This window comes from Conger conger, chromosome 14 (assembly GCF_963514075.1).
Source record: "Conger conger chromosome 14, fConCon1.1, whole genome shotgun sequence".
Lineage (NCBI taxonomy): Eukaryota > Metazoa > Chordata > Actinopteri > Anguilliformes > Congridae > Conger > Conger conger.
Genome location: NC_083773.1, coordinates 5,536,593 through 5,562,823, shown reverse-complemented (window position 1 = coordinate 5,562,823; position 26,231 = coordinate 5,536,593). Strand labels below are relative to the sequence as shown.

The window sequence follows — 26,231 nt, the reverse complement described above, 5'->3', positions numbered from 1 at the left end:
TAGTTTCTGCGCAATACAGACATGACACTTCGTTTAGAGTTTATTTCAAACTGTCAACAGTCCTTGCATATTGGAAGTCTCCCACACCGAACTCGATGGAAATAAAGACACTATCGCTCCAATGATCATTGGGAAAAGTGTAAATGCATACAGGAAGTACTGTCGTTAATCATTCTGGTAAAATTCCCAGTAGTTTAGGAATCAGTACCACCTAAATTGTGCTTCACATAACAGTAGTTTAACATCGCTCTCCAAAAGAAATGTCCAATTTACTTAAATCGCACTGCAAAGCTGCATGTACACATCTCCAGGAAGCTGTAAACTTACTTTCCCATGAATGTTAATATTAGTGCTATAAAAATACAGATTGTGTTTTGCTACCTTCTGCATCAGGCCAGTCTTTGTCTCAACACATACTCCTTGGGTTGCTAGGGATAAGAGTTTGAAATCCTTGGCAGAATAGCACTAATTATTATCGGCCATTGAGCCATTAAAACAGGTTTACAATGTCTCATATCCAATGGTTTTCTGAGCACTTTGCATTCTTAAGCAATGATTAATGACACTGGATTTTCCAATAAAATGGCAGGATAAAGGCATGGTAGATTCTTAGTAAATTACGCAGATGCCAATCAAAATGTCTTGTATGAATATGCACACTTTAGAACAATGCACAAATGAGTATTTGTAAAAACCCAGCAGGAAAGATTTAAATTTCAAATGAAATTTGACAGAACTGTTGACAACAATGTTACTTTAATGTATGATGTGGATAGAACTGTGAAATTCAATCGGATAAGGTGCACCTTACTGCAGTATGTGTTCAAGGTGGCCAGAGCAGGACTAAAGTGATTGTCGTTACTTAACTCAAGGTCTGAGTCGATAAACAAGGCACTGACTGGGGAAGGCATTTATGGGGGCACAGCCCAGCGGTTGAAAATAAAAACTCTGAGTCTCAAGGTGAGATGGATAAATGACTGGACTGCAGATCATTTTGCATCAGTGCAAGTAAAGGCACTTCAACCCAGATTTACTGCGCCACTCAGCTTGCCTGCCGTGGAGATCGGGGTCAGAACTAAACATCCTGGTGGGCTCACATGTAAAAACACTACATTTCAGATTCTTTTTTTGAAGCTTTAAATGTAGATGCTGACTGAAACTGATCGGGGGGGGGGGGGCAATTTCACAAAGCAGGATGACGGAGCTGGACAAAACTGCACAGAGTAAAACCCAGAAACATGGACTGAAGTAAAAAGAGCTATTCTGGGTTTTACTCAGCAGTTACCAGCTAACTCGGTAATCCTGCCTGGTGAAACGCCAGCCAGCTCGTAGATGGGTCGGGTGGCAGTGGTTCAGCCCAGGACTGTGGGAGGGTCCTGGAAGGGCTGGCGGGTCCAGGCATGGGCGGGCAGGTTTGGGGGGGGGGGCGGGGGGGGGGGGGGGCGGGGGGTCACTGTTCGTTCCTCCATTCTGGGTCCAGATGCTGCTGGATCTTGCTCTCCCCCTGTTCCACTGCAGCACAGAACAGAACCACAGAACATCAGAAACCAAGCCAGGCTCACCCCTGCAAACTGACACCAGGTGCCTGTATCACAAAGCAGTGACGGCAGTTTTACTGAGTTAGCTGGATAACTGCACTGAGTGAAACCCACAAAGCAGGGTTACTGAGTTAGCAGGATAACTGCACTGAGTGAAACCCACAAAGCAGGGTTACTGAATTAGCTGGATAACTGCACTGAGTGAAACCCACAAAGCAGGGTTACTGAGTTAGCTGGATAACTGCACTGAGTAAAACCCACAAAGCAGGGTTACTGAATTAGCTGGATAACTGCACTGAGTGAAACCCACAAAGCAGGGTTACTGAGTTAGCTGGATAACTGCACTGAGTGAAACCCACAAAGCAGGGTTACTGAGTTAGCTGGATAACTGCACTGAGTGAAACCCACAAAGCAGGGTTACTGAGTTAGCTGGATAACTGCACTGAGTGAAACCCACAAAGCAGGGTTACTGAGTTAGCTGAATAACTGCACTGAGTGAAACCCACAAAGTAGGATTACGGAGTTAACTGTTTTACTTCAGTCCATGTTCCAGATCTGGATTTTACGCAGTGCAGTTATCCAGGTAACTCACTAATCCTGCTTTGCGATACAGGGCCCAGGTCTCCTTTCTGCTTATGGTCCCCAGCTTTTGCAGTCCTTCTTGACCCAGGGCCTGGAGAGCCGCAGGGTGAGTTGGTTCCCGTTATGAACACTTAGCCTAACCCACAAATTGAAGTCTGAACTGGCTTCTGATTTTAAGGTGAAAACAGAAGACTTGTAGCAGTTGGACCACAGATGATTAATTCAAGTCATTGATTGGTTAAAGAATCCCCCTGTTCTCAAACTACGAAAACCCACAGATACTGGAGGCCCAGTGGGAATTTACTTTGACACCCCTGAAGTCTCCTGTAAATGCATGTATGCACCCAACTATTCTAGGCGTTATCTGAGAATATGAGGTGAATAAAATGTGTTCTTAACCCTTTAAGGTGTGCGGTCACACATACACATACATGTTCTAAGCTGAACATTCTAATGCTGATGTCACGATCGCTACTGGAGACTGAAAGCAGTGGAGTTCTAGAATACTGACGTAGAATGGTGGGAAAGAGAGCATTCTAAAACACATACTCTCCAAAGAGTTAAAAAGGAGAGTGACTTTCGGGAAAAGAGACCCAGGTAAATCCCCTGTACGAGGGCAGATGGGTGGGTGCCTACCTTCAGGCTCTACTTGGATGCTGAGCGCTGCCAGTCGAGTCACCACATCGCTCTCGCCCTCTGCGTCCGCGTAGTCGAACCCCGTGTAGCCCTTCTCCTCGCAGCAGTAGCTGATGAACCTGTAACAGGACAGAGGAGAGCTCAGACAGCAGGTCAGATCAGCAGGAGGACTGCGAGAGGAGAGGGCAAAGGACTGTTTCTGTCCTGCTGCCGCTGCTGTATTATGGCCCGGGGAAACACGGGGGGCAACAGCACCATCTGGTGGCCAGCAGTCCACACTGCACCTCTCTGCAAGGAACGCAAACTCCAATGCCAGTTCGGGGCATGCACAAGCTCTTTGCATACACATCATACACACATTTGCCAGCTTCTTTTAGCACTGTCCTTTTAGGTCATCCACTGCCAGTCCACAAGATGGCAGCGTAAGCTAAACTGGCTGGAGTCAGTAACCTTTGAGTGGAAAACGATTACTTCTTCGTTCTACAGTCTTTGATAGGCGTGCGTTGAACAGTATATAGATTCAGCGCCGTTAACCGAAATTCACGGAATTGTTCGCATCGCATTACAAAATCTGGACGACACGTTTTTCCCCGCACAAGGACGTGAGAAACAGCACACGGTGTGTGCGCAACAGGCCTTACCTTTCCCAGGTGGGGTCCTTGTTGAGAATAACGGGGTTTCCCACCACGATCAGCAGGGCCTTGGCTCTGGTGACGGCCACGTTGAACCTCTGTGGGAGACACAAAATGGCACCCGGTCAGTTCAGCTGAATACCAGCAGGACGGTGACTGGCTGCACTGGCCGTAGTCATCCGCGAGCCTGTCTTGGGACACAGCGCAGCGGTAACCCAAATGCCAGGGTCCTGGCGAGTTTCAGAGAGACACAATCGCCACTTTAGGGCGATGCGGAGGGGGGGCCTACCTTCTCGTTGGTGAGGAATCCGATGCTGAAGTCTTTATCCATCTTCACGTAGTTGATACTGCTGCGAACGGCCGAGACCATGATCACCCTCCTCTCCTGCCCCTGGAACTCCTCTACTGAGCCCACCTGTAACACAACCACACCATCATCACCCTCCTCTCCTGCCCCTGGAACTCCTCTACTGAGCCCACCTGTAACACAACCACACCATCATCACCCTCCTCTCCTGCCCCTGGAACTCCTCTACTGAGCCCACCTGTATCACAGAGTCAGACCCTCACCTGTAACAACCACACCTGCACAGCCTCACCTGTAACACATAACCACACTCTCACCTGCAACACAACCACACCTGTACCACCTCACCTGTAACACACAACGACATCCATAACACCCCACCTCGCCTGTTACCACACCCTCTCCAAAAAAAAAAAAAAACATTGTTCAAAGGGCCAAGAGGAAGAGGGGGAGCAGACCTTGAGCTCTGCGATGTCCTTCAGCTGGTTCAGCTCTTTCACGCTTCTGATGGCCTTCTGGATCTTCTCCACCTAAACGAGGGACAGGAAACACAGGGCCTTACTGCAGTCCATTTCACCAGACATGTGAAACGCATACATTACCTGTTTATACGCTTAAATCACATATTAGTATTGCTATCACCACTACTACGGTTTAAAATACAGTCCCACCTGTTTCCTGTAGGGGGCGATAATGCCGATGTCCTTGGGTGATAAGGTGGCCAGGCCCTTCTTGCCCTGGGTTTGCAGCAGCTTGCGCAGGTAGTCCACCAGCACCTGGATCTCGGCCACGTTGAAGAAGGAGGGGCTGTTGGCCTCGCGTTCGTCCTTCCCCATCACCCCGTGGAACACCAGCGGGAAGCCCTGCCGAGAGACACGTGCTGTTAGCCGAGCATTAGCCCGGCCGTACCCCATACCCACCGTTAGCCTAGCATTAGCCCGGCCTTACCCCATACCCACCGTTAGCCTAGCATTAGCCCAGCCTTACCCCATACCCACCGTTAGCCTAGCATTAGCCCAGCCTTACCCCATGCCCACTGTTAGCCTAGCATTAGCCCAGCCTTACCCCATACCCACTGTTAGCCTAGCATTAGCCCAGCCTTACCCCATACCCACCGTTAGGCTAGGATTAGCCCAGCCTTACCCCATATCCACCAATAGCCTAGCATTAGCCCAGCCTTACCCCATACCCACCATTAGCCTAGCATTAGCCCAGCCTTACGCCATACCCACCGTTAGGCTAGCATTAGCCCGGCCTTACCCCATACCCACCGTTAGGCTAGGATTAGCCCAGCCTTACCCCATACCCACCGTTAGCCTAGCATTAGCCCAGCCTTACCCCATACCCACCGTTAGCCTAGCATTAGCCCAGCCTTACCCCATACCCACCGTTAGCCTAGCATTAGCCCAGCCTTACCCCATACCCACTGTTAGCCTAGCATTAGCCCAGCCTTACCCCATACCCACCGTTAGCCTAGCATTAGCCCGGCCTTACTCCATACCCACTGTTAGCGCATCTTTTGTTAGCCCATAGTTAGCCCAGCATTAGCCCAATTATTGATTAAACTACTCAGACAGTTGCCCAACCGTGCCTTAGCCATTACAACAGACACAACTGCCTTTACATTGACCAAGCCCAAGGACGGAAACCATGTCTGAACATGAACATGCTGTCTGCAGGTGCCGAAAATTATACAAATTTGCCACACAGTTGCCACACAGTTGGCTGTTGATATCGCTGGCTTTACAGTCAGTGGAGATGAGTGCAGCACTGCAGTACATCCTGTCCAGGGGTCTCACCTGCTTGGGCAGGTGTTCCCAGGCGCAGTAGGAATTGCGCAGCTCCTGGTGGGCGAACACCTGCAGCTCTCCGTCGTAGAAGAGCTCGTTGGGAATCCTGAGGATGGCTGGGTGTGACCTGGAGAGAGGAACCAGGAAGAAACGGCAGGCTTCACTTCCTGTTCGGCACAATCACATTCATAACAGGGGGTTCACTGCCTGAGGTCAGAGTTCACAGGTCAGGGTTCATCTAAAGCTGCCCAACCCTGTTCCTGAAGATCTACCATCCTCTAGGTTTTAATTTCCTAACCCTAATTTGGCCCACCTGATTCCACCAATTAGCAGCTCAATGAGATCTCCAGCTCTTGAACGAGGTGTGCTTTGTTAGGATTGGAGTGAAAACCTACAGGACGGTTGATCTCCAGGAACAGGGTTGGGCAGCCCTGCTCTAGCTTTTGAATGAGGTGTGCTGTTAGGGTTGGAGTTAAAACCTACAGGACGGTAGGTTTGCACAGCACAATGGTGCAGTAGATAGCACTGTCGCCTCACAGTAAGAAGTCTAATCAATCACAGGTTGACATGTTTGCTTGCTACAGCTCGATTGGCCCAGCAGTTAAGTATGTTTGTTTTTTTGGAGAATACACAACAAAACAGATGCTAATGGTGGGCTAGCACAACGTGCTGGTTGACCCGGACTGAACTGTCCAGTTCTCTAAACCGCCCACACTCAGGCACAGACAAGAGGTGTTATTTTCACATACTGTCCACAGAAAACAGGGATCTCTCACACTGCATAAACCCCAGTCTGGACAAGCCCTAAGGCTCATAATCTTCACCAAGTGTGGAGCATAAATTCCCAGATATGAGCCAGTCAAAACATAACGCTCTGAACTGCAGCAGGTGGTAATCAGGGAGTCGCTGATTGGTGAGTATGGGGACCAATCACAGGGCTGCCAGGGGCTGGGGCACCTGTAGTTACGCAGCAGCTTGGTGACGAACATCGGGTTGAACCGCCCACTTTTCTCGTCCTTCTGGTAGAGCGGATTATCCCGCATCAGCCTCTCCAGCAGAGACAGCCCTGAGGGTCAGGGACAGAGGCACAGCATGACACGGGTTCAAACTCGCAACCACTCAATCAACTCCCCCACATCCTGATGTTCACAATGAAATGCACAGTATGTTACAGCAGTGTGATAGCCCATCAATAAATCAATATAAATATACGAGCATAGGAGTCAGACTAAAAGAGTCACAGTATGAGGGTCTAGACCTTGGCCAGTTACGTAACTGCTTGGGATTCAATTACTTCTCTGTGCTCTATTGAGCTTGTCTGGTGCAATTGAGCCAAGGTAGGTTCCACTACACCAGACTCAGTATTGGACCCAGGTCTGTCAGAGTCTCAGTATAAGAGTCACAGTGTAAGTATGCTGGGATTTCTCTCTGCGGGGTTTGGCTGTGGGATCGAGGCGGTGCCGCTCACCCAGTCCGTGCTGTATGGCCAGAGGGGAGCGCAGTACCGGGCCCAGCTGTTTCGGGTCTCCTGCCAGAACCAGCTGACCCGTCTCGGCATGGAGCAGTCCTGAACGGAACAAGACCAGAGTGTTCAACCCTGCTTTCAGAAACCCCTGAACTAAACAAGACCAGAGGAGTTTAACCCTGCTTTCAGCAACCCCTGAACACAACAAGACCAGAGGGTTCATCCCCCCACTTTCAGCTGGCAGGAGCAAAAACGGCCATTTTGATTAAACTTAGTCAGCCATACAACTGCTGCCTGCAGTCTATAATAGCGCCTGATGGTTTATAAGCAGGAACGTGTCTCTGTGTACACTGATACAAAAAGACCTGTTTTACTACCTTTGACTTTAATATTAGCAGTTTTGAGCTGTACTTTCAGATCAGTCCCCCTCCTTTACATTATAGCACTGAAAGACCAGGCCCGATGTTCCACTGGGGCAGTGAACGATGTTGGCCGAACTGACCCATAATACAGCAGCCACCCTTCACCACACTGAAGCAGACCTGGGTTCAAATAGCATTCGCTTTGGATTCAAATACTTTCCTGCATTTGACTCTGTATGCCTGGTGCACAGGAACGAATGAAACGATCAAAAAAAAAAAAAAAAAAAGTAGAAAACCTCATTCATTACATTACATTACATTATTGGCATTTGGCAGACGCTCTTATCCAGAGCGACGTACAATAAAGTGCATACCCATAACCAGGGATAAGTTCGCTGAAAGACCCTAGAGGGAAGTACAATGTCAAACTGCTATTCAAATGTGCCAGGCAAGATCAACAGAGCACAGAAAAAGTATTTGAATCCAAAAACCAATGCTATTTGAACCTGGACTCTGTCCTAGCCCCCGCCTCCCTCTCCCTCCCGTCTCTCAGCTGAAGCCCTGCCCCCCCCCCCCCTCCGCTCCGCTCACCCGCCATCCCGATGATGCACTCGGGCTCCACAGCGTGTCCCGCCTCGTCCACGAAAATGTGGGAGAAGTGACCCTGGGGCAGCCCCCCGCTCACCAGCCTGGGGCAGGAGAGGACAGGGCAGGGTCAGTTGGAGAGAGCTGGGGGCAGTTACACCAGGCTGCAGCTGGCTGATGTTTAAAGGCCCACTCTGTCATTTCCACACAACGCTCAAGTTTTCGATGATAACGACGTGGATGGCAACCAAATACCCTGGTGGATCGTGGTACTACTTGGTAGCGTTTAACGTCTGGCACTGGCGTCTTGGTAACCTGGGCAACAACTTTGCTTAGCCCATTGAACTCTTATGTTACGGAGTTATGATATGGCAATGTCCGGTACCATTGGAGGGAGTTAGGCATGGTTCATTTGGCAAAATGCTAGCCAACTATTGTCTTCGATGTCTTACCTACGAGTGAGTTATGAGCTGGCTTCTATGGTGATAAGCCGAGCAAGGACTCCAAAATGTCAGTTATTAAAAAGACAGAATGAAATGCGTCAGACAAAGATGAAGACGGAACTAGATCCTTGTAAAAATCCTTAAGTGATTTTTTTACAAGGATCTTCAGAACTATTCCTATAATAATAACAATAAACTATTGTACTGCAGCTTCCACTTTGTGCTCATTGCAAGCGAGAATCCTTATATTAGCCACCGAAATTACTGAGTGGGCCTTTAATGGGTTTAACTGCCTGCAACTACCATCAGCGCATCGCTAAATCAATCAAATCATACCATTTCCATAGAGTGCAAAGTCACATTTGATTGGTTCATGTAAGGCAATGAACGACAAGCACTTAGAAGGAGCCACACGATTGGCTTTCATCACACGAAACATGAAACCAGCGCATCGCTAATTCAATTAGCGCGTTGCTAATTCAAAGCTTGTTTTCTTTTAATTTTTTTATTCGTTTCTATTTAAATGTTTAAACACTTTAGCTACATGATTTATATGAACACTACTACAGAACATAATAATATAAATATTATCATTGTCATCATTAAGGAAAGGAATGCAGAGCCTACTTTCCAGCCGTGACCACGGTAGCGACGGTGATCTTGTAGCTCATCAGCGTCTCTCTGGAGGGGAACAGGAAGCAGTCCTGGCCGGGGTCCCAGTTACAGCACTTCTGCAGCGCGGAGAGACGGCCATGTTCGCTCAGAAACAACCACAGGCCTCCGCCCCCGGGGCCTCACTTCAGCCCGTAATTATCATCTCTACCATCAGGGGGGCCAGGAGACGAGAACTACACTTGTCGTCTTTGAGGAGACAAATATTCATTCCTTCCAGACATGGCCCTTTTCACAGCCCCTGGCTTTGACTACACCAAGCCCATAAAACTACATCTGCCCAGAAAACCAAATCGGTTTGCTTGGATCGGATGTAAAATAACTTCAAGTATATCTTATCTTACTGAACACTCTTAAGGTAATCTGTCCTTTTACATGGGTCATAGGAGCAGTGGGGAGCTGCAGTGCAGTGCCGGGGGACCGACTCCAGCTCTGAGGCCAGTGCCTTGGTCAAGGGCAACAGCAGGAGCACATCTAACCTGACATGCATGTCTTTGAGTGTGGGAGCAAACACGGGGAGAACATGCAATCTGGCCGGCCAGGATATGAACTCAGAACCTCCATCTAGCACTGTTGCCTCCAAAACCACTGCGCTATGCAGTTGAAATTGTACTTCCCTCTAGGGTCTTTCAGCACACTTGTCCCTGGTTATGGGTATGCACTTTGTTATACGTCGCTGGATAAGAGCGTCTGCCAAATGCCATTAATGTAATGTAATGTATTGTAATGTATTATATGGTGCTGCCCATTTGGGGGTTCACTGTTGAACACTGTTTAACCTGCAGGTTTCAGGGCATGGTGCCGGGGTCTTACCTGCAGGTTTCGGGGCACAGTGCGGGGGTCCCTGCTGCTGGCGTAGAGGCGGTAGAGCAGGTTGGCGTCGACGTGCTCCTGCACACGCTCACACAGCAGGTCCGCCGCACTGTTAGAGGGGGCACACGCCAGGATGCAGGCCGAGGCGGACATCTTGTGCACCTGAGAGAGAGACATTACATTATGGTTATTCAGACGATTCTTTATCCGACGTGTTTTATACAGTTTATTAGACTAAACAGAGGCCAATCCCCCCCCCTGGAGCAATGCAGGGTTAACAGCCTTGCTCAAGGGCCCAACAGCTGTATAGATCTTATTGTGGTTAGACTGGGGTTTGAACCACCAACCTTCCATTGTCCCAGTCATGTACCTTAAGACTGGAGACAGCCATTAGACTAGGCTCTCAGGAGAAAGACTGCCTGGAGAAGGCACTTCAGTGTGAGAGACTCAGGAGATAAACTGAGTTCCCAGCTGGAACATTCTCACACAGCAAAGGGTGACACGTTCACACAAAATGCATTCACCAGACACCAGAAAATCTGCTAAGTCAGAAACGTAAAATCCATAATTTCACCACACAGACAGACACACCATCACAGGCACTGCTACGGTCTGCACCTCTGAGTCAAACATGGAGAGACACGTAGTACAGGCACGTCAGGACAGACAGGCAGACAGACACAGACATTTTCACACCACAGAGCCCTCATCACATCAGCCACCCAAGACACAATACTGAGGCGGTGACTCAAAATCACTCTCTCTATCTGTCCGTTTGCGTTTCACACCAGAGACTAAAGCTCCACTCTTTTCGACCTTCAGAAATGTGAATAAACTCACGCCGTCACAAGTACACAGTGTGCCGGGCCTGTTTTCATTCCTGCAGACTCTGATACCGACAGAACGCCGCAACTGCGTGAGAGGCCAGGATTACTGGGGAGCTGAAGAATTAAGAGGCGGCATGAACCAGTACTCGCCACAAACACTTCCCTTATGTGTCAAAACAAACTCCTACTTCCTTAGCAACATTGACAGTAATGACACTAATATGACAAATATCCAGTTAAATTATGAGCCATGAAAACATCAAAAGGCAGAGACTTTGTGCCTTTTCACAATTTCATTAATGCGCCTGGTTTGAGACATGTCATGTCTGGAAGTCATGACAGACCCAGGGCGGGATCGAAGCGTCCCTGAACAAGAAACCTAACCCCCAAATGCTTCTGACGAGCTGATTGGTGCATTGCATGGCAGCCAATCACCGTTGTGTGAGTGTGTGTATTAATGGGTGAATGAGAAGCATCAGCTGTGTAGCACTTTGGATAAAGGCGCTATATAAATGCCAACCATTTACCATATCTTTCCCAGCATACTATAGTCTGCTTCATACACATTACATTACATTATTGGCATTTGGCAGACACTCTTATCCACAGCGACAAACAGTTGATTAGACTAAGCAGAGCAATGCAGGGTTAAGGGCCTTGCTCAAGGGCCCAATGGCTGTGCAGATATTATTGTGGCTACACCGGGATTAGAACCACCGACCTTGGGTGTCCCAGTCATCTACAGGCCACCCCACCATTTCATATTACTGTCTGTAATATATATATTTGCCCTAGCTGTAATATATTCATAATTTTAAATGATATACAAACCTAGGGCAATAAAGACGACTGTGTGCACTGGGAGTAGAAGAGAAAACTGAGGTGCAAAAGTGACTGTTCACCCTGTGCTTACACTGGACAAAAAGCCCTTACATCTTTGGCTTGTTGCCCTTTGGCTTGTTGCCTTAAACATGTATTTCTCATTCTTTGAGACCCATTTAAGGATCAGTATAATCCCCTGTTCTTCACTTCCACTGGTCATCTTTTAGCCCTATTCTCTTCACTGGAAGAGACCATTGATTTAAGTTAAAAAAAAGTTAAGTGTGGCCTTATTATCCACTTGCAAACTCCTAGGCAAGTGCTGACTTGAGTCTCAAGAACTGACACATCCTTCGTGGTCTAAAGGCCAATAACACTGTGGAGTTAAGGGCTTCGACACCACGCTAGCAGGAATTACTGTGCGTTCTTTGTCCTGAAAGGTCCAGTGGATCTCGCTAGTCTTCGGTTTCCAAGAGTAAAACGTCTGGCACAGAGACAAGCCCCCTGGGTGTTCAATTCTCTATCCCACACAGTCAGGCGTCCATACCTGGTCATTTGGATGCGAGTTTATCCTTATTCATTTTCAGTTTGACTGCATGAACGTCCAGCACAGCTCTTATAGTTCTATAGGGTAGCCTTCTCCTGGTTTGAAATTGTATCAAATTTCTTTGTTAATTCTCCTTTCTCTCCATAAGATTTCTCATCATATTTGGGGGGGTATGAACAGATGACATGAAATAGGTGCACCTCTGAGGGTAGCAGGTAGATCTTAGGGGGGGGGGGAGAACAGTGGAAAGCAAAGACTCACGCCAGTCTCTGAAATGACTCTCTCTAGCAGTGACTCAGACAGAAGAGGAAGTTCTTCACGGACCTGCTTGATGGCTTCCACCAAGGTGACGGTTTTCCCGGTGCCGGGCGGTCCGAACACCAGGTACGGGGCGGGGCGAGACACTCCGGACACGATGTGCTGGACGGCAGCACGCTGTTCCGGATTGTTCTCCAACTTCCTGTCGTAGAGGCTGGAGACAGACAGATCTTCCTCAGTGTAACATTCAAAACAGACCGTCCTCAGTGTAACATTCAAAACAGACCGTCCTTAATGTAACATTCAAAACAGACCGTCCTCAGTGTAACATTCAAAACAGACCGTCCTCAGTGTAACATTCAAAACAGACCGTCCTTAGTGCAACATTCAAAACAGACCGTCCTTAGTGTAACATTCAAAACAGACCGTCCTCAGTGTAACATTCAAAACAGACCGTCCTCAGTGTAACATTCAAAACAGACCGTCCTTAATGTAAGGATATGATGTCACCCCCAGAAAAACATTTACTTGGAGGAACAAGCTGGTCCTGGAAGTCTTCGTAACTGATGTTTTATATAAAACCGCAACACATCACAAGTTCATGTTGTAAGCTGGAAATCATTAATATTTGGTGTCATGCGCTGGTCCCCCCCCCGGAGCATAATACTGGAGATGGCATAAAGATCCATCCATCCATCCATTATCTGAACCCGCTTATTCTGAACAGGGTCGCAGGGGGCTGGAGCCTATCCCAGCATACATTGGGCGAAAGGCAGGAATACACCCTGGACAGGTCGCCAGTCCATCACAGGGCACACACACCATTCACTCACACACTCATACCTATGGGCAATTTAGACTCTCCAATCAGCCTAACCTGCATGTCTTTGGACTGTGACACGGGGAGAACATGCAAACTCCACACAGAGAGGCCTCGGCCGACAGGGATTCGAACCCAGGACCTCTTTGCTGTGAGGCGGCAGTGCTACCCACTGCACCATCCGTGCCGCCCTGGCATAAAGATGTTTCATGATAATCCCAGGTCAGAATAAAGTAATGTTTGGTGTTATTCTGATTGGTTCAGTGTGACTGGTGCAATGGTCTAGTTTTTGCAACAGCAAACCTTGGACATCATAACCATCCAGGAACCAAGGAGAAACTGTGTAGAGCTCTGCCCCAGTGAAAGCCATGTGCCTCAACCCCCCTGATCAAATCTAGCTTCCTGGGGAGGCCTGGCTCCAAATTCCAAATGGTTACAAACGCCAGATGGTTCATTGCGGACCCATTTGAGCGGCCAAAATCAAAGGCCTGATTTTGGATTTGAGGAGACCAAACCAAGCAATCGGGGAGGATGCAATCAGACTCCCGTACACAGCGTGCACGTAACTTCTATGTACAGGGTGTCTGTAGCCAGACTCCCGTATGTAGCTTTTATTACCAGGTATGACTTTTAAGACTCCGTAATTTGGTTTCCTTTGTAATACTTTTATGTATATTTTATTTTATTTGAGTGTAATTACATATGTAACCTGCCTGGTAAAATAAATTGTTAAAACTTGAGCTGTGTGGTTTCGCTTACTGACACTCAATGTTACACAGGGAATGCTTGGTTACCCCCTCGAGTTGGTCTAGGGGGGATGTAAATTTATGCTTAACGCACAGCGTATTGCACCCGTAGACCTCTGTCGGTAAATCACTCGCCTCAGGCGTGGTAGTTCATTCATGTCGAGAACAGTCGTAGCTAATGTTGGTCTTCTTGGGTCCCTGAGCTGCAAACAGATATACCCAAAAGTAGCTATTCCTGCGACCTCTGAAATGACAGAGTTGAATGTTGAAATGAATGTTGCCGATATCTAGCCAGCTCGTGAGACGTGCACATAACGGCCGATGTGACATGCAGCGGAACCAGCAGAGGACTGTTCAGAAGAGTAAATCTCAGTACAGGATTCCTATAGCGATCAAGTCAAAATTATAGATAAGACATCCACCAAAGGTAGATAAGTAACCTAAATTATTATTCTAAATGGAGTCAGATATAACATATAGTGGAGATTCTTGGTCAGCCCGGAACCAGTAAAGAGCGGAAGGCAGAGTGGTACTACTTGTCTTTGTATCGTGGTTTATTTATTGGCTGATCTAGACTCTCCGCATAGGGGCCACTAATGTTTAACCCTACTAATATTCTGTCAGCAACACCAGAAGGACAAGCACTGCCGATACCTTTGGCCCTCCCTAAATTCCGTTGTTGGCTCAGCGTGGGGTTTTACAATGTGTACGGCAGTTACTGCCCCTGGGTTTCCGAAAGAGATGCGATCCCACTCGAAGGTGAACCCATGCAGATCTGCCCTTCTCGGCCCTGGTGGCTGTTGACACTACCTTGGTGACTCTACCTCAGAGACCGAGATGAGTGGACCAGAGTTAGGCCTCAGGGGCATTTCACAAAGCAGGATAACCGAGTTAGCTGGATACGTCCACCGAGTAAAAACCCAGAACCCCAAAACTGGAACTGGAGCAAAAACCGGGTTTCTAATCTCCAGTGATGTCAGCGATCCTGCTTTGTGACATACGCCCCCGTCACGTCCGCTGACGCGACACCGCTTCGGTGACAACCTCAGGGGCGGAAAACTGCTGACCTGAGTTTGGTCTTGGGTTGTGGAAGGGCCGGGGTCCGGGATCCGGTGGGGAACAGAACCTCCCCCAGGTGGTGCCTGATGGCCAGCTCCACGGCCCGGTGCTGCAGCTTCAGAGGGTAGCGGTTAATGGTGAACTCCACGTTGAACTTCATGTTGCTGATGAAGTTCTTCACCAGCCTGGGGGAGGTGCGCGGAGAGGAGACCTGATTTAAGCACCGAGACGGAGCACTGCGGTCCTCTAACGAAGAGCAGGGAAACTGTTTAGCTAGCTAGCTTAGCAGGGAAACACAGTTTAGCTAGTGAGCTAGCTTGGCAGAGAAATACGGTTTAGCCGGCTAGCTATTTTATCAGGGAAATACTATATATCTAGCTATCTTAGCAGGGCAATACTGTTTGGGTAGCTAGCTTAGCAGGCCAATACGGTTTAGCTAGCTAGCTAGGCAGGGCATTATTGTTTAGCTAGCTAGCTTAGCAGGGCAATACTGCTTAGCTTGCTAGCTAACTGTTTATTATCTTGTAACAAAAGTTTAACATAAACCTATTCCAGGGACTAGATGCATTTGCCCTAGCTACAAGTAACTGAACAGCAAGTTACACAGGACTTCCTGTCATTTTTGGTGTCTATTCTGAAGTCAGTGGATGTCAAAGGTAAATGCTAAATGCAGCATTAGCAATGGCAGCAAGAGCACACTTGCTCAAGCCGTTATATAACCAAAGTGGTGTCTCTCACTTCTTGGAGAAGCCCAGTTTGACACTTTCCAGCTCCACCCGGTGAACGTAGCCCTTGTAGACGGTGATTGGCTGCTCCGTGTCTTCAGCTTTGGTCACCCTCAAGTGGTCCCCCCTCAGGACCGAGGGCCGGTTCTCTGCCACGCCCGGAACCTGGGGGCCACATTAGTGCAGGGGGTAAGAGTTTGTCTGGGTGCGTCTGAGCAAGGCCCTTAACACCCCACCCCACCCCCCCAATGCGCCTGGCAACCTGTTATGGAGAGCCGAACAGGTCAAAACCCAGTGCAAGACTAGATACCACATATAATAATATCATAGAACTGTTATTTAGCTGACGCTTTTATCCAAAGAGACTTGTTCAGACTAAGCAAGCGACAATACCCCCTGGAGCAATGCAGGGTTAAGGGCCTTGCTCAAGAGCTCAACAGCTGTGCAGATCTTCTCCTGGCTACACCTGGACTTGAAGCATCAACCTTCTAGGTCCCAGTCATGTACCTTAACCACAAGCTGCCCCTGCATCTAACTGAACATCCTGCACGACTCAGTTGGATATGTTGCTGGGTGGCGCAGGATGTGTGCGTGTGTGGTGCCTGTGTGTGTGTGTGTGTGTGTGTGTGTGTGTGTGTGTGTGTGTGTGTGTGTGTGTGTGTGGCGTGTGGCGTGTGGTGTATGCATGCGCGCATGGGTGAATGAGAAGTATTAATTGTAAATCACTTTGGGGAAAAAAGCATGATATAAATACAGTCCATTTACATGGGGGGGTGGGGGGGGAATAAATATATTTTTCAAAAAATTAAAAAGGGGGAGGAGCCATGCCCTGTCACTCATTTCCACGAGGTCTTTCTCAGAGCCCTTCCAGAGTTCCGGAGGAGCCCACCTGCAGAATGAGGAGCTTCTTGCACTGTTTATCTTGGGTCATGGTCCGGTTGTGCAAGTCGTACTTCCTGATGTCCACCTCCATCTGGATCTCCTCCAGGTGCAGGAGCAGCTGGAAGCGCTTGGTGTAGTTCTTGGCAGTCAGAGGAGCCTCCAGGAGAGACCTGGAAAAGCACCGCGGAGGCTGGGTCACGCGCACGGAAACGCCCTGACAGGGCTCTCGTGAAAGTGCTTCAGGATCGTAAAAAGACACATGGATACCTGTACAACATGCGGATGTCTTCACAAATATCACTGGTTCTTAAAACTTTTTAATATCAGGACACAAATGAGAAATATAGTATAGTATATACGGTCGGCACTTTATAAGGTAGACCTGTACACCAGCTTATTAAAACAAATATTTAAATCGGCCAATCATAATAGCAGCAACTAAATGCATAAAAGCATGCAGACGTGGTCAAGAGGTTCAGCTGTTTTTCAGAGCAAATCTCAGAATGTGGAAGAAATGGTGACTTTGACCATGATTGTTGGAATGATTGTTGGTGCCAGATAGGGTAGTTTGAGTGTCTCAGAAACTGCTGATCTCCTGAGACTCACGCACAACAATCGCTAGAGTTGCAGAGAATGATGTGACAGGAAGGTGACAGGAAGGTGACAGGAAGGTGACAGGAAGGTGACAGGAAGGTGACAGGAACGCACACGCATTACAACACTGGTTTGCAGAAGAACATCTCTGAATGTGTCAAACCTCTAAGTGGATAGGCTACAGAAGACCAACAATTAAAAAAACGAACTAATCTAACAAAGGGGCTTTTCCCAGTTTTCTGTGGAGGCATGTGAATATTTACCTCACTGAGGAAAGCTGTTGCTTCGCCGTCGGTGATAGAAACTCGGTGTCCTCCACCCGCTGTTTCCCGATCTCCTTCAGGTAAAACGGGTAGTCGTGTTCCCTCAGTCGCACCACCGTCTTCAGCATTGGCGTGATGGAGCTACAAGTGCAAATGTTCAAAAGAGAAAATCACAATCAAACCCAAATTTCTGAGATCCGAGTGTCGGCGAAATGTCCAGCGTTTTTACGCGTGTTAGCGTCTTCGGGTTGCAGGTGCATTTACCATTATGAACAAATGTGTCCATTTGTAGTGGGTTTGGGTGTAATCAGAACGAGTGCACAGTCAAGCTGTCTATTGTTATGGTGCAATCAACAGTCAACCCAAAGTTTATTTATTCTTTTTTACTTATCGTGATTCTTCAGCAAACGACTCCGTGCATCATGAGACCTCTCATTTTACCATGATTTGATTAGATTATTTTGATATGATTCAATTCATTTCATTGAAAAAAAATAAAAAAAAATCTATACTGAATACAGAAATGTGACTGAAGAAATGGATTTACTCAATATTAGTGGACTATCGACAATTAAAATAAAACACTAAACTAAGTTCTCAGCACATTCATGCAGTTGAACTGCCACCTAAAGATCGATGCTTCACAATATTATTATTTCTTTTTTTACACTTAGCATTCAATATTCCCCCGGTTTACCCACCTCTCCGGGGGCTCTCCCTCCTCCACCATCGTGTCCACCGGCCGGTACGTGGAGGACTGGTAGGGCTTGTACGGTGAGACCGGGCCCAGCTCCACGGTGAGCTTCGTCCAGGTGACCGCTTCCAGGAAGCGCACGATGTAGAAGGGCTTGGTCTTGGCGATGGGGTCCGGCTTGAACTCGAACACCATGGTGGCCGGGAAGTACCCGATGTGAAGAGAAACGAACTGAACCTCAACCTCGTAGCGGTCGCCTGCGGGAGACAACACCACACTGATCCTCAACCTCACAGGAGACAAAACCACACTGATCCTCAACCTCACAGGAGACAAAACCACACTGATCCTCAACCTCACAGGAGACAAAACCACACTGATCCTCAACCTCACAGGAGACAAAACCACACTGATCCTCAACCTCACAGGAGACAAAAAAACCACACTGATCCTCAACCTCACAGGAGACAAAACCACACTGATCCTCAACCTCACAGGAGACAAAACCACACTGATCCTCAACCTCACAGGAGACAAAACCACGCTGATCCTCAACCTCACAGGAGACAAAACCACACTGATCCTCAACCTCACAAGAGACAAAACCACACTGATCCTCAACCTCACAGGAGACAAAACCACACTGATCCTCAACCTCACAGGAGACAAAACCACACTGATCCTCAACCTCACAGGAGACAAAACCACACTGATCCTCAACCTCACAGGAGACAAAACCACACTGATCCTCAACCTCACAGGAGACAAAACCACACTGATCCTCAACCTCACAGGAGACAAAACCACACTGATCCTCAACCTCACAGGAGACAAAACCACACTGATCCTCAACCTCACAGGAGACAAAACCACACTGATCCTCAACCTCACAGGAGACAAAACCACACTGATCCTCAACCTCACAGGAGACAAAACCACACTGATCCTCAACCTCACAGGAGACAAAATCACACTGATCCTCAACCTCACAGGAGACAAAACCACACTCATCCTCAACCTCACAGGAGACAAAACCACACTCATCCTCAACCTCACAGGAGACAAAACCACACTGATCCTCAACCTCACAGGAGACAAAACCACACTGATCCTCAACCTCACAGGAGACAAAACCACACTGATCCTCAACCTCACAGGAGACAAATCCACACTGATCCTCAACCTCACAGGAGACAAAACCACACTGATCCTCAACCTCACAGGAGACAAAACCACACTGATCCTCAACCTCACAGGAGACAAAACCACACTGATCCTCAACCTCACAGGAGACAAAACCACACTGATCCTCAACCTCACAAGAGACAAAACCACACTGATCCTCAACCTCACAAGAGACAAAACCACACTCATCCTCAACCTCACAGGAGACAAAACCACACTGATCCTCAACCTCACAGGAGACAAAACCACACTGATCCTCAACCTCACAGGAGACAAAACCACACTCATCCTCAACCTCACAGGAGACAAAACCACACTGATCCTCAACCTCACAGGAGACAAAACCACACTGATCCTCAACCTCACAGGAGACAAAACCACACTCATCCTCAACCTCACAGGAGACAAAACCACACTGATCCTCAACCTCACAGGAGACAAAACCACACTGATCCTCAACCTCACAGGAGACAAAACCACACTGATCCTCAACCTCACAGGAGACAAAACCACACTCAACCTCAACCTCATAGCCAAACCAAACGACAACAGCAAAGAGGTTTACTGTAACAACCTGAACATGACTCTTTTAATATTTAAGTTTAAGTTTAAACCACTAGACCACAAAACTCCCTTTACAACTGCCAAAGCCACCACTAAACACAAGTCCCATAACTGATCTAAACATGAGAAACCATTCCAACCCTGTTTAATAAGATATTCAATAACCAAATTGAACACCCCTTTTCCCTAGCAACTGAACTACCCAGCATTTCTGCAGTTAAAAATAGGTGAAAAACAGATGATACAACCTAAATTTCCAACTGTTGCTGTAATCATTATTGTTCATTATTAGTATATAAATAATGAATACATAATTAACTATCTAATATTATTATTTTTTTAAACTACCTAATATGCTACTTCATTATTCAATTTGCTAGTAGCACCACAGCTGACTGTATATTTCCAATTGTAACAATCTCTGAGCGCAACACAGACATTTAAGAAGCTGAGGAGGGCTCCATATCCTAGCCAACACACAAAATGTTCTTGCAATGTTGCTGCCATGTAGTGGCAGTGTGATTACATTCACAAAACATGCCAGTAACATTGTAAATGCTAAATAGTTGGCATGTAAACAGAGCCTTTATCCAAAGCACTGTACAATTGATGCTTCTCATTCACCCATTCATACATGCACTCACACACCGACGTCGATTGGCTGCCATGCAAGCCACCAAACAGCGTCCATTCTGAGAACGTTGTGCGTTAGCGTCTCACCGGGGCCAGAAGCAGAGGGCAGGAGCGTGTCTCTGAACACAACGCAGTAGCATTGTGAGAACGTTATGCGTTACCGTGCTCACCAGGGGGCCAGGAGCAGGGGGCAGGCGCGTGTCTCTGAACACAACGCAGTAGCATTGTGAGAACGTTAAGCGTTAGCGTGCTCACCGGGAGCCAGGAGCAGAGGGCAGGCGCGTGTCTCTGAACACAACGCAGTAGCATTGTGAGAACGTTAAGCGTTAGCGTGCTCACCGGGGGCCAGGAGCAGGGGGCAGGCGCGTGTCACCCGCTTCTCGTCGGCCAGGGAGAAGCAGCGGATGCGGTGCAGAGCCGTGTAGTACGTGAAGTTCAGGGCGCCGGGCCCCGTGTTCTGGATGTACATCTTCACCACGTGGGCCTCCTGAAGGCGCTCCACCACGAACGAGATCCTGCCGTCCGCCGTTTTGTGATCCGAGGTGATCACGACGCCCTGCTTGTCCGCGATGAAGTCCGACCTGTCGGGGACATAGACGAGTCGAGCGCCAAACGTGGAAACGCACAGCGCAGCCTTCAGGGAAATACGCGCACACCGAGTGCACCGATTTTCGTAATTCGTCCAGTGTCCGAGGCGGGCGAGGAGCTTTGGACAAGGGACTTGATTAAACCGTTGAGCTAATTACCATATATATTTCATGTGCTTAAAGATTGTATGCATTGAGATTCACGTTTGTGCAGGACAACAGCAGGATACACCTTGTCCTTTGTGCAATCTTTCCAGAAAGCTGTTGGTAGCATTGCCCCTCACTACCCCTCCCCACTCAAAATCTGATCAAATCTGATCAAATCTGCCCGAGGATTTAGGCCAAGGGTGGAACATATATAGAACTATATTAGAATAAGAACTATAATAAGTACTAACAATGGCGGTTTGTATTAAACCTATAGAACTCGATTGTACTAATGTATGACAATATGTGTCAGCTAAAATGAATGACAGTTAAACGCATGTATTAATTACAGATGGCTAACCCTATATTGTGCGCTATTCCCTTGCCAAAACCCGAAGCCAATTGCAAGGTCATTATTTTGAATTTGACGGTTGCATCACCAGAATGTGTCATCACGATAAACTGCTACAAGGCCTTTGCTTTGCCACACCTCACTGTGCTACATGACAGAACTAGCCAAGCTACGCCAGCTACACCAGCTATGCCAGCTACGCCAGCTACATTAGCTACACCAGCAAACCAGCAGGCACCTGTCTGTTTGCCCTGGTTTTCTTTTCTCCTCGGTAACCAGTGCTACCGATTAGCCAGATTGTCTTCACAACTGACTCCCAGGTAAAGGGGGGGGGGGGGGGGGTGTTCTTAAACGCTTGAGGACCGCGAGTCGTCGATCCCTGCTATAAAGAAACCTCACCTGTTCTCCTTCAGGTTTTGAAGGATTTTGTTAGCCAGCCTCTTCTTGGCCTGTGACCCGGGCTGGACTGGGGGTGGCGGGGGTACTGCACCAGCAGGGGGCAGCGTTGTTCCTCCGTTCGCCAGCGGGGGGGCACTGACCGGAGGCTTCTGCCGACTGGGCCTCCTCCACTGGTCTCCATAGACGACTCGGACCTGGGACCAGGAGAGGCAAGTGAAGGCACTCGAGCACTCGAGCAGAGGCAGGCAAACAGAGGCATCTCTCGAGTAAACAGTGAGGTGTCTGTCTGGGTGTACACGGAAGCCCACAGGAGTTCATGCAAGTGCCAGTCCGAATCAGAAACGTTCCTGCGTTTCACCCTGTGATTCAACATTGAGAGAATCTCACCATAAAAACAGGCTTTCAAGGCCAGGAGCTTGCCAAACAGTAGTCACTGGAAAAGTGAGACTTTCTTATCACCATAATGAGTGAATCATACCATGGTGGTGTTTCAGAAAGCAGAATGTTCCAGATTTGTGGGGGTTCCCAGTTTTGTGTGGTGATCCAGCTAACTAACTGAGTAATCCTGCTTAGTGAAACTGGGCCCATGTCCAGTCAATTCCTGAACCAAAATATTTTGCCTTCTATGGCAGGTTGGCTCACACCACCTGCTTTAAGTTTTTGAAGCCACATTTCTCCTACAACTACCAATCATCTGCACATAATAATATAATAATGCGTTATTTAGCTGACGCTTTTATCCAAAGCGACTTACGATTCATTAGATTAAGCCAGGGGTGTCCAATCTTATCCAGAAAGGGCCGGTTCGTGTGCAGGTTGTTGTTTTAGCACAGGACTAAGACAGCTGATTCTACTCATCAAGGTCTTGATTAAAGATCACGATTAGTTCATTAGTATAATCAGGTGTGTCACTGCTGGGTTGAAACAAAAACCTGCACCCACACCTGCCCTTTTAGGATAAAATTGGACACCTCTGGATTAAGCAGAGGATAATCCCCCCCTGGAGCAATGCCGGGGGCTTAGGGCCTTGCTCAAGGGCCCAACGGCTGTGCAGATCTTATTGTGGCAACACTGGGACTTAAACCCAGTCAAGCACCAACAGGCTGCCCCACATTACATGACATCTTTAAAAAATGTTCAACATGAACATGCTTCTGTCAAGACGCGGTTTCTTTATTAAACTGTAGAAAAGCACCACCACAATGTGACCAGCACCATCAGCCCAGGTTCTGTCTGACACCATCCATGAGTGAGTGAGTAAGTAAGTACCGTAATGGAAACCACAAATCTGTTCAGGCCTTGACCAGGCCAAGTAGGAGGCCTACCTCTGAACTGGGACCTTGCTCTAAGATACAACTTTGCATAACTGAAGACTGCAAGGGGAAAATAAAAATGCAACACACATGTCAGAGTGTTTCTACTTTTTACAGTTGATAGAAATTTCAAAGTGAAACGTGAGGGCTATCAGATTCCACTTCGATATGGAAGCAATTTATCAGGATACCTGGTTTAGTTCATTTTTTACTGCTGCCAAACTACTTTTCCAATCAGGGACAAATGGTTAAATGTCAATAGCAGAAATGAGTCATTTCCCAGTCCTTTAAAATGTATACTTTCAGTAATCATCAATGTATACCAGCAATCAATTCCAATTTTTTCAACTTTAAGTCGTGGCCAAAACCTCATACTTTTCACCAATGTGTGTGCTTTAAAAATAACAAATAAATAAATTAATTAATTAATTCATGAATTATAAGGAATTGGTACCCTGCTGGAAAAAAAGCGGCTCAAGCTAGGTTTTGAAACAGCTGGTAGCCGGACATTTCAAGCTGGTCATTGCTGGATTTTTACAGCAGGGTTTCGGCTGGAGTTCAAAAGCTGATGAGCAAAGCGCATACAAACAAACAGCGTATCGCTTCTATATGCAAATCACAGGAACTTTGAACTGTCAAAAAGAGCTGGACCCAAGCCTAAAACTGCTAACATCTGATTAACCAGCGATGACAAATACGCACGGGGTTATGACAAACCGTTCCTCATTTTGAAGTTACCACTTTCGAAACAACTTTTTAATTTAAAGACAACAAGCAGGATGCATTTAGGGGGAAATAGTACTAGTCATATTAAAGCAATATTAACTCAAATCTGAATAAAAAACGGTTAAGTTGCAGCAGGGTCCGCTTACCTTTCTATCTAAGTATACCTTCCCCCGCTGACCGTAGGCTTTATTGAACTTCTTCAACGCAAACAAAACATTGGAAAAATTCGGGTCTTTGATTCCGTCCCTGGGGAAAGAAGCGCAGGTAGCTTATCGTTAGCGAGTATTGGCATGAGCACAGCTGGCGTGTGGAAGTGGTTTCGTTTCTGCAGAAATCGAACCCGGCCGCCAGCTTCATCCCAACCGGTTAACTGGCTGTTTCGTAACTAACTACGTACGCTGGTTCAGTCCTGTACTAAAAAATAGTATACACTTAACGTACAGTTTGCAGCGGTTGTTAACGTACAGTTTTTGTGAGATCAAATTATGACTGAGGTAAGTTAATTGAATAATTAAGAGAGCACAAAACCCTGAAACGGATCGGCCCTTATGTACCCAGGACTTATAGCCAATAGATTATTTTAACTCAAATCAAGAGAAACATGTCAGCAGTCAAAGCAAGTTAACTGGCTAAACTACATTAGACAGTGAACTGATGGGTTAGCCAGCTAGCTAGGTACCTGTTTCTTCTAAATTCGGAGTTATAAATGTCACGAAGTTCATTTTTGTCTGTTTTCTTTTTTCTCTCCCCGAGGTGTTCAATGAAGCGCAGTCCAGCATGAAGAGATGCTTTCATTGACGCCATGGTGTCGCGATCAGAAATGGTGAGCAAAATAAAACGATGATTTGTGCTAATTTTAAGAAAGCAAAATAACTGTTTATAGACGCTCGCCTGCCCTTCCTCCTCACGCAGCAGACGGTGCAGCAGGGGCGGACAGGGTGCAATGTTAACATAAGCCGAACGGCCAGCTCGTGTTTCCCAGGGTTGCGTGAACAAACGCACATCCAATGAGCGCCAACCGCGTCATGCCAAAGACGATCGAAGAACCAAGATGCTACGCTTCAAGTACGTTTGTGTGAGGGAGAGGTATATCTCATCAAAATGAATTGAGATGTCTCACGTAGCTACCGCCTGTATTACCGAGGAGACAAATGGTTCTATTTAACTTCAGTCCCTATGCAAACCCTCACCAGAACAGACAGTTATCTTCATACAGGTGATTACATTACATTACATTATTGGCATTTGGCAGACGCTCTTATCCAGAGCGACGTACAACAAAGTGCATACCCATAACCAGGGATAAGTTCGCTGAAAGACCCTAGAGGGAAGTACAATTTCAACTGCTACCTGTACAACAAAGATAAGGAGGAGGGCCCTTTTTTAATTTTTTAATAAAAAAAATTTTTTTTTTTGAGAACAAAGAAACAAACAAACAGAGCAAAAGTGACCAAAGTTAACTATCCAAACACTGCTTAGTTGGAACCTGGAACCTGCTTAGTTACTGCTTAGTTGGAACCTGGAATTTTCAGCATTATCATTAACTAGCCAAACAAATAACTCAATTACTCTGAAAAGGTATTTTAAAGGCTGATTAATGGTCCATGGTGCAGACCAATCTATTGTAAGTCCACTGGTAGAATGGGACCCCACTACAGTCAAGAGTTGAGTCACTATTTTATGTAGTGCTTTGAGATTGTTCACTCAACTAAAAGCGCGCAACACATTTATATTCATATAATTTTAGATTAATATTCATATATAATATGATTCATTATTATCCCACTTACACATTTTATTTATTCACCTTTATTTTACCAAGAATGATTCCCATTTAGATTCAAAATCTCTTTTAGAAGAGAGTCCTAGTCAACAGCAGCACAAAATGTCTGCCATAAAAACTCAACCCAACATGACACAGCACCACACGGGGTGTTCAGCCTTTATGGCACTGAGTTTATGGTGTGAGGATATGCACGGCCTGACACTTTCGGCTGTAGGCCTGCTGCCTTAAGAGTCTGGGTGTGTGCACTCACGTGCAAAGTCCCTCCGCACAGGAAAGACAGAGACCACACACAGGAATCACCGTGGTGATTCCATCTCATTATTTATTCTGAGGTGTGCCGTGTGTGTCCACGATAGGAGAGACCTGTCGATGGCCCTGGAACTGTTTTCCTGTTAATTATTCTTGCAATGACATTATTAAAGGTACAATGGGTAAACAGTCAAGAGAGGAATAGCAGCAACAAACACCTTCAAACCACAA

The 26,231-nt window shown here is 47.1% G+C and overlaps 1 protein-coding gene across 2 annotated transcripts; it reads right to left on the bottom strand.

Annotated features, from left to right (window-relative positions):
- mov10a (Mov10 RNA helicase a) lies at positions 1 to 24,950 on the bottom strand. Of its 2 annotated transcripts, XM_061218554.1 has the most exons (23): positions 24,645 to 24,950; positions 24,112 to 24,211; positions 23,252 to 23,299; positions 21,927 to 22,120; positions 20,781 to 21,022; positions 18,067 to 18,316; positions 17,366 to 17,506; positions 16,516 to 16,678; positions 15,640 to 15,791; positions 14,910 to 15,086; positions 12,343 to 12,490; positions 9,826 to 9,987; positions 8,968 to 9,071; positions 7,904 to 8,001; positions 6,954 to 7,052; positions 6,443 to 6,551; positions 5,495 to 5,612; positions 4,367 to 4,558; positions 4,154 to 4,225; positions 3,678 to 3,803; positions 3,398 to 3,486; positions 2,757 to 2,875; positions 1 to 1,512 (listed from the first exon to the last, which is right to left on the bottom strand). In XM_061218554.1, exons 1-23 carry the CDS (start codon positions 24,767 to 24,769, stop codon positions 1,451 to 1,453), a joined length of 3,090 nt encoding a protein of 1,029 aa, XP_061074538.1. In that variant the 5' UTR covers positions 24,770 to 24,950; the 3' UTR covers positions 1 to 1,450. The 2 variants fall into 2 exon arrangements, with proteins under 2 accessions (XP_061074538.1, XP_061074539.1); XM_061218555.1 differs by lacking the exon at positions 23,252 to 23,299.
- Between the last annotated feature and the right edge of the window lie 1,281 nt (positions 24,951 to 26,231).

Bases quoted from the DNA above. Each gene is read 5' to 3' on its own strand.
- mov10a (XM_061218554.1), bottom strand. From the start codon at position 24,769: ATGGCGTCAATGAAAGCATCTCTTCATGCTGGACTGCGCTTCATTGAA. The intron at 22,121-23,251 runs GTAGGCCTCCTA...TCCTGGTCCCAG, and splicing joins AGCAAGGTCCCAGTTCAGAG to GTCCGAGTCGTCTATGGAGA. The intron at 3,804-4,153 runs GTCTGCTCCCCC...GTTGTGTTACAG, and splicing joins AGGACATCGCAGAGCTCAAG to GTGGGCTCAGTAGAGGAGTT.